The 9,304-nt window shown below is 40.0% G+C and overlaps 1 protein-coding gene across 1 annotated transcript in view; it reads left to right on the forward strand.

Moving 5' to 3' along the window:
* The first annotated feature begins 2,600 nt into the window (after positions 1-2,600).
* WFDC8 (WAP four-disulfide core domain 8) overlaps positions 2,601-9,304 on the forward strand; it is a 17,228-nt gene continuing 10,524 nt past the window's right edge. The window contains exons 1-2 of the mRNA XM_012657897.1: positions 2,601-2,622; positions 2,770-2,800. Coding sequence (XP_012513351.1) covers positions 2,601-2,622; positions 2,770-2,800 — 53 coding nt within the window. The remainder of the gene's footprint in view (positions 2,623-2,769; positions 2,801-9,304) is intronic.

A 9,304-nucleotide genomic window follows, 5' to 3' on the forward strand; every position in this document is an offset into this window, starting at 1 on the left:
AGCGAGGTGAAAAGTCAGATCAGAATCCCACGCACAAGGACCCCAAAATGTTGACACCTTAGTAAAAGGGTGAACCAGAAACACATACACATGCACAACTATGGTAAAGGAATTTGTCTATTGTTGGCTTTGGATCCAAGTGGGAAAAAAAATTCCTCCAAGAATATATAAATACAAGCCGGTTTCCTTGCATGGGAGCAGAGTAAGAACATTTTGCACATGTGTGTAATCTGAGAGATCTGAAGCTATGAATTTAACTCAAAATAGTGTGAGTTGTTGGGGTAAAATTTAAAAGAAACTGATTCTTAAGAATGTTCCTTTAAATGCAGGATTCTAAGACATTCGGTAGATAAAAGTGCCATTACATACATAAGCTTCCATTAAGTGAGCTCACAATAAAAAAAAGTACACATAGCGTAAGAAAACAAGATGAAAAAAAGTCACAAGAAACAACAAGCAGCAGAGATCCACAAAGACTTCAGATATTGGAATTATGGTATGCAGAGTATAAATGAAAGTGTTTGAGGAAATTAAATAAAATGAAAGGAAAGGAAACAGAAGAGGGCATTAACAGCAGCATAGCTAAGGGAAAAAAGAGAAGAAAAATGACCGGCATGTCTGAAAAAGTACCAAATAGTGTACCTAGAAATAAAATTTAGAACAAGAAAAAATAAAAACAAAAATACACTATTTGACTAACAAAGGATTTCTCAGAAGAGGAGCAATGAAAGGCTGAAAACGGTAGAATAATATTTCCAAAATCCTGGTAGAAAACAGCTGCTGTTAGCTCTGAATATACAATAAAACGTTCTTTTAAGAAGAGGAACAAAGACATTTCAGACAGCAAAAATTAAGAAAGTTAACCGCCACCAAATCCTCACTAGAGGAATTTCTAAAGAATGTCCTTTAGGAAGAAGAAAAATGAACTCAGAAAGAAGTCTAAGGTGCAAGAAAACGTGGAAAGTAAGGAAAATGGGATATATGGACAAATCTAAACTGATATTCAATGTATTAACAGTGACAAATATTTTATCTGTGGTGTTTAAGAAAAAACAAGCTATAACCAAAATTGATAGCATGTTAAAGTATTATAAAATTTGTATTGTTCAGAAAAAAAGGTAAAGACATTGACTAGCTTAGATCTTGTTAATTTAAATAATTATATTAAATGTATATAATTTAAATTCCAGAATAACCAGTAAAAGAACAAGAATGCATGATAAAACTTCCAAACTATTATAGTAGAGAGAATTAGAAAAATTGGAGTAAGAGAATACTTGATCAAAAGAAGAGAAAACGTTGAGGGGAAGAAACATAGAAAAAGGATTCCTGATTCTGTCTCTGGGGTAGGAAAGGCACACAATAAAGACATGCATTTGAAATGTAAAAGACAAGCCAATAAAGGTTTTAGAAGCCTACCCTTATTCTTGGGAATTGTTTATAATGCATTATAACTGATGAAAGACCAGGATTCAGTAGAAATCGGTAAGAAAAAGTCAGACAACCCTAGAGAACAATGAGTGAAAAACTTGAACAGGAAATCATAAGAGAGGATGTCCAAGGAGTTCATAAAGATATGAAAAGGTGCTAACCTTCATTAATATTCAAGATATTCAAATTAAGCCCACAATGATGTACTTCGACACTCCTATTAGGATGGTACAATACTATGTATTGCATAGATGTGGAACAATAGGAATTCTCAACTAACAATGGTAAGATTGCAAATTGGTACAAATTCTTTGGGAAATAGTTTGCCATCAGCTGGAGAAGTTGAAGATACACATCCCTCACGACCCAGCTCAGTGCATAACCTACAAGAATACCTCCCCTCGTGCTCCAGCAAACATGTACAAAGCATTCATTCATAGCAGCTTTCTTCTTAGTAGCTGCAAACTGTAAACAACTGAGACGGTACCATAAAGATATTGTGTATATTCATACAATAGATGACACAGCAATGAAAATGAAGAAAATATAGCTACACACAACAATGTGGATGAAACTCAAGAACATAATGTTGAGCACAAAAAGCCAGACACAAAAGAATACATCCCACGTGACTCTATGTAGATAGAACAGAAGCAGACACAAGCAAAAATATGTTTTGGGGAATACATACTTAGATTTTGAAAGTATGAAAAACAGCAAGGAAATTATTACCATTAGCTACCTTCATGAGAGCAGGAAGAGGCTGTGATTGGGAAAGAACAAGCAAGGGGCAGGAAGTATTGGAAATCTTTCCCCCAGTCTCAGAATAGTTTAATGAGTGATCACTTCATAATAGTTTGTCAAATTGAACATTAATGTTTAATACATATTTTTATTTTTACATATTTTTTGCACAATATATATTTTTACAAAAAGGAAAAGTAGTTCTTCCTCTTTTTCTCTCCTTTCTTTATTTTCTCCTAAAGCCATTAGGTAGGGCAGAGCAAGGTAGGCGTTTGCCCCAAGGGGATGGGAACCACGGTGGCTCTGTGTGGGTGTCTGAGCTGGAACAGGTCAGCAGGGCATCTCTGTAGGAGGCCGGCTGGCACAGGGCACTGGAGCCACAGGTGGGTGAGAATGCCCAGTGAAGGGGTAGGGAGCAGCGTGGCATGGAGAGTCAGCCTGAGCAGGGTGAGAAGGAATTCCCCTGGGGCTGGGAACAGCTGGCACAGAACCAGAACTGAGTGGGGTGAGGAGGGCGTCTATGCAGGGAAGCAGCTGAGTGAGGAGCCTCAGGGCTGGAGCAGAGCGAGGAAACTGTGTTCTCATACTGAGGAGGCCCGGTGTGGACTTTCAGAACTGAAGGAGGGTAAGGAGGGAGTCCACGGGGGTGGGAAGACAAGACCCAATACAAGGTAACAAAATCTGAGCAGGGTGAGAAGGGTGCCCATGCATGGGGAAGCCAGACTTGGAGGGTCAGAGTCCAAGGAGATGGAGGACATCCTAGAAGTTAGGGTGGTCTCCTATGAGGAGCTGGGACCAAGCACAATGAGAAGGGGTTCCCCAGAACTGGGCCGTCTGCTGCGCAGAATCAGAGCCTAAGCAGGGTGAAGAGGGCATCAACGCATAGGAGGAAACTGATGTGTCTTTTGGAGCCCAAGTAGGGTGAAACGGGCATCTATAGGGTGAGTGGCCCAGTGTGGAATGTCAGAGCCTGTTCAGGGTAGAGTGTGCTATTTTCTCAAAAGAATAAACAAATACACACACACACACACACACACACACACGTTTAAACATATATACATATCTGTATATATACTTTATAAAATGACATTTTAAAACATTTAAAAAGTTAAAATGGAACTAATAGTAATAGGTTATATTATTATTCACAATTATTCATTCCCTCCTTCCTTTAAGAGGATTACATCCCTGCCCCTTGCCTTGCGATGTCCAGAACCTCCTGTGGAAGGAATACACATCCCTGCCTCACTGACTTTGGGCTTGACTGTGAGCTGTGCTTTGCCCATTGGAACATGAGCAGATGTAACACATGCATTGTGAATTTTGCACTGTGGGTTTCTGCAAGCTCCTTTGTTTAACCCCTCTGCCACGAGAAGGAGCCTGGTCTATGTAGAGACTCTTCACTGTTGAGTCCCACAGCCTGGAGTAGAGCACCCGCCTGGAACAAAGCAGTAGACAACTCACAACCTAGATATATCTTGAACAAGAAAACACTTTTGTTGTGACAAGCCATGGACAGTTCAAAGTTACTTGTACCCCAACAAAAGCAAAACTAATAAAAATATAGTTGATCGTCATTATTTATTGTAGTTATATTCTGTAAAGTCACTGCAAACACAGAATTAGCAGATACTGAGCTATTGCTCTTTGGGGAAACACAAGGTTAGTCTCCTGTGAGCCTCTGGCCACAATATTTTTATTATCTAATCACTACATCACCTTGTGTGCTTCTGTTTAAAGACACCTTATATAATATATACTGTTGTTTCATTAACATTGAATCATGACCACCAGCACTAGAACTCATGCCTGAATGAAGCTTATCGAACACACGCATTTTCTTTGTAAGGCACATCATAGCCTTCTTGCACTTAGGAACACTAGACAGCACTTCAGCACAACTCTTGGGGGCCATATTAAACAGCAAAATCACCAGAAAAAAGCACAAAAATGTGAAAGGTGGCACTAAACAGATTGCAGAAAGGACACTGCAAAAAGGACACTTGTGGGCTGGGAATGGTGGCTCACGCCTGTAATCCTAGCACTCTGGGGGGCCGAGGCGGGAGGATCGTTTGAGCTCAAGAGTTCAAGACCAGCCCGAGCAAGAGCGAGACCCCGTCTTTACTAAAAAAATAGAAAGAAATTGGCTGGACAACTAAAAATATATAGAAATAATTAGCCGGGCATGGTGGCGCATACCTGTAGTCCCAGCTACTAGGGAGGCTGAGGCAGAAGGATCACTTGAGTCCAGGAGTTTGAGGTTGCTGTGAGCTAGGCTGACACCATGGCACTCACTCTAGCTCGGGCAACAAAAGCGAGACTCTGTCTCAAAAAAAAAAAAAAAAGATTCATTTTAGGGATAAAAAAGGGGTCACTGGATAATGGTAAAAGATCCAATTCACCAGGAATGCATTTGTATTTACCTAAATCAATAGAATCAGGACATATAAAGCAAACATGGATGGAATTACAAGCATAACTTGAGAAATCCGTGGCCATGTTGACAGCCCTCAATTCACCTTTCTTGATTATTGATAGGTCAAAAGGACAAAGAATTAGAAAGCTCTAAAATTTTTGAACACCACACTATGGAGATACACATGGAGTACTCGGAAGAGTACTATTCTTCCTAGGTATCAGAATGTAGACAGCTGAGCAGGAGTTATTTAGAAGATAATGTTTTTGGAGCAGTCTTACTTACTTACTCTGCCTGAACTTAGGGCAAGAGTGTTAAAGAGATGCCTGGAGCTAGTTGTCCTCCTCAAGATCTGCCCAGTGACTGAAGCTAAAGTGCATTTCTGATTGAGTAGCCATGCACCAGAACACGCCGTGCCTTCGAGACAAGAAGAGGTATGAGCAAGGAGCTCCCAGCCATGGAAACAGGGCCTGGGGCTGGGTGAGCTCCCAGTGTGGGAGAATCGTAGGGTGTTGTGGGATGTAGCAGTCATAGTGGGGCCTTATATGTAGTTTCCAAAAGTTGTAACCTGAAAGTTCACACCGTTCCCCCCAGCTCCTGGCCATCTGTAGACCTTCCAATTGCAAAATGTTGCTCAGATTACTGCAAAGAACAACCTCTGCCGTTTTGGGAAGCTGGACAAAAAGGTAGGCCTTGGGAAGTACGGACATTTTAACAATATTAACTCTTCCAACTACAAACATGAGATGTCTTTCCATTTATTTGTATCTTTTCCAATTTCTTTCATTAATGCTTTGTGGTTTTCAGTGTACACATCATTCACCTCCTTGTTTAAATTTACCCTCGAGTATTTTTGGTAAATGGGATTTTTAAAATTTATTTTTCACATAGTTTGTTGTTAGTGTACAGCAATGCTACTGCTGTTGTGTGTTGGCTTTGTATCCTGCAACTTGACTGAATCCCGTTATCAGTTCTAACAGTGTTTTGGGTGGATCTTTAGGGTTTTCTTCTGTATAGGATCATGTCATCAGCAAACAGAGGCAATTCCACTTCTTCTATTCCTACCTATTTGGATGACTTTTATTTATTTTTCTTGTTAATTACTCTGGCTAGGACTTCCGATACTATGTTGATTGAAAGTGGTGACAATGGGCATTCTTGTCTTGTTCCTGATCATAAAGAAAAGCTTTCAACTTTTCACTGTTGAGTGTGATAGCTGTGGGCTTGTCATATATGGCCTTTATTGTATTAAGGTACATTCCTTCTCTATCTAATTTATTGAGAATTTTTATTATAAAAAGATGTTGAAGTTCATCAAGTGCATTTTCTGCATCTATCGAGATGATCCTATGAATTATGTCCTTTCTGTTAATATGGTGTATCACATTTATTGATGGTTCTTGAAATGTTTGGGGGAATTCAGCTGTGAATCCATCAGATCCTGGGCTTTTCTTTGATGAGAGACTTTTAATTACTGATTCAATCTCCTTATTCTTGATTTATTCAGCTTTTCTATTTCTTCATGATTAAATTTTGGTAGATTATACACCTCTAAGAATTTATCAGTTTCTTCTGGGTTATTCAATTTGTGTATAACTGTTCACAATCCCTATCAAAATTCTATGACATTTTTCACAGAAATTGAAAAAGCAATCCTAAAATTTGTATGGAACCACAAAAGACCCTGACTAGCCAAAGCAATCTTGAGCAAAATGAACAAAGCTGGAGGCATCACACTATTTGATTTCAAAATATACTACAAAGCTTTAGTAATCAAAGCAGCATCGTACTGGCATAAAAACAGACATATAGATCAATGGAACAGCATAGAGAGACCAGAAATAAACCCATGCATTTATGGTTCATTGACTCTCAATAATGGTGTCAAGAACACACAATGAGGACTGTCTCTTCAATAAATGGTGTTGGGAAAACTGGATTATCAGTGTGCAGAAAAATGAAATTGGACCCTTGTCTCACACCATATAAAAAATCAATCAGAATGGACTAAAGATCTAACTGTAATGACTGAAACTACAAAACTAGAAGAAGACATAGCGGGAAAGCTCTGTGACATTGGTCTGGGCAATGATTTTTTGGATATGATCCTGAAAGTACAACAGAAGCAAAAATAGACAAATGAGATTGCATTAAACTAAAAAGCTTCTGCACAGTGAAGGAAAACAATCAACAGAGTGAAGAGACAACTCACAGAGTAGAAGAAAATATTTGCAAACCATACGTCTGATAAGAAGTTAATATTCAAAATATATAAGGAATTCAAACAACTCAATAGCAGCAAAACAAGTAGATCGATTTTTATTTATTTATTTATTTTTAAAATGAATACACAGTAAATATTTTATTTAAGTACAGTCATGGGTTGCTTAATGACAGGGATACATTCTGAGAAATGCATCATTAGGCGATTGTGAGGTACATCATAGATTGTACTTACTCTATGATGTATTCACAGAAACCTAGATGGTATCTACTACTACACAACTATAATCTCATGGGACTACCGTTGCACATGAGGTCTGTCCTTATGCTGCATGCACTTGACCATACATGAGGGAACAAACCAGTTAAGTGTCAAAAACCAGTTCGAAGGAGAACTCAAAAAGCAGATACATATATAGGCAATCAGGAACTTTGAAATAAATGCTAACAGACACTGGTCAGGGTAATAGTTAATTGCATCTCTACTAGACAAACCTAACTTCCATCTTTATTGTTTTCTACAAGTCACAGAGTTGTAAAATAGCTCCAGGACAATGAAAGGCAAGACAACCTGGAAAAGTGAGCTAGAAAAGACACCAACCAAATTTTTTTTCCATTTCAAAGTCTTTCACAATTTTTCCTGATAAAATTGTATGCAAAATGTTTTGATGCACATTTTCCTGGAAATTTCATCCTTAACTTTTATCACGTTTTCAGAACTACTGGTTTGCCAGAAAAAGGCTCAGAACCATTGTTCTTGTCACAGCCGACTACCCAACGGTCCGGGAACACTTAGTTTCAAGGCCCAGGCTAAATGCCACCTGAGTCTTTGAGGCCTTCCACCACCACGTCTCCTCTATTCAATTGCCTCCACATCTGTTTTCCCTAAGTACCTTTTACTAGCGCACTCAGTACACCGCATTTATCACTTTTTATTTGTTGGCTTTCTTGCATAATTGAATTTTTAACTCTTTGAGGACAAGGAGTAGAAAATGACTTAATTTTAGAATATAAGTCCTCACGTTCACTATCCGTTGGCAGTCAAGGCTCAACTTCACTCTGCGAAGTAAAGCGCTTTTACCCACTGCCTACCGCTTCTCTCGGCATCCGTACTTCCGCACGGACGCCGTCAACAGCGGGGCGTGCCCCAAACCTCCCAACGCCGGGCGCACGGCGCCCCCACTCCTTGGAAACCGGAACTACAGGGCCGCGGGCGGACTTTGCGCGTGCGCACAGAGAACTAGGCCAAGCGAACTGATGGGTGCGTGGAGGGAACGGGGCGAGCGGGACCACGGATGGCAGAATGGACTGCGAGGAAAAGGACTGAGAAAAATTTAGACTTCACCCAAGCTGAACGACCCTGTAGGCCACTTGCAACTTACTCCGTTCAATTCCCAAAATTCGGGGTCAGGTACTGCGTCCTCCAGCCCTTCCCGGCTCCTGATCCTTGTAGTCGTGGTTACTCCCGCGTCATAGCACGAGCGACACCGTTCTCTCGTCCCCGTCGAGAAAGACGAGATCAATTTTTTAAAGAAGACATACTAATGGCTAACAGGTTTATGAGAAAATGCCCAGCATCGCTAATCATCAGAGAAATGCAAATTAAAATCATGATGAGATATCACCTCACACTTGCTGGCATGGGTGTTATCAAAAAGATAAGAGATGACACATGTTGGCAAGGACGTGGAGAAAAGGGAACGCTTGCACACTGTTGGTGGGAATATAAATTAGTACAGCCATTGTGGAGAACAGTATAGAGATTCCTCAACAAAACTAAAAATAGAATTGCCATATAATTCAGCCATCCATCTGGATATATACCCAAAAGAAATGAAATCAACATGTCAAAGACATATCTACACTCATGTGTTCATTGCAGCATTATTCACAATAGCCAGGGTATGGAATCAACCTAAGTGTCCAGCAACAAGTGAATGGATAAAAATGTGGTATATATTTATGATGGAATACTATTCAGCCTTTAAAAAGAAGGAAATTCTGTCATTTGCAACAACATGGATAAACCTGAAGGCTATTATGCTAAGTGAAATAAGCCAGGCACAGAAAGACAAATATCACATGATCTCACTTTTATGTGGAATGTAAAAAAGTTGAACTCATAGAAGTAGAGAGTAGAATAGTGGTTATCAGAGGCTGAGGGGTGGCATATGGGGAAAGGGGAGATATTGGTCAAAGACACCAAGTTTCAGTTAGACAGGAGAAATAAGTTTCTGAGACCTATTGCATAGCATGGTGACCATGGTGGTGACCGTGGTGCACACTGCAACCTCAAACTCCTGAGCTTCAGTGATCCTCCTGCCTCAGCCTCCTGAGTAGCTGGGACCACAGGCCCATGCCACCACACTCGGCTGATTTTTTAAAATTTTTTGTAGAGACGGGGTCTCGCTATGTTGCCCAGGCTCTTCTCAAATGCTTGGCCTCAAGCAATCCTCCCACCTTGGCTTCCCAAAGTGCTAGGATTACAAG

This window comes from Propithecus coquereli, unplaced genomic scaffold (assembly GCF_000956105.1).
Source record: "Propithecus coquereli isolate 6110/MARCELLA unplaced genomic scaffold, Pcoq_1.0 Scaffold566, whole genome shotgun sequence".
Lineage (NCBI taxonomy): Eukaryota > Metazoa > Chordata > Mammalia > Primates > Indriidae > Propithecus > Propithecus coquereli.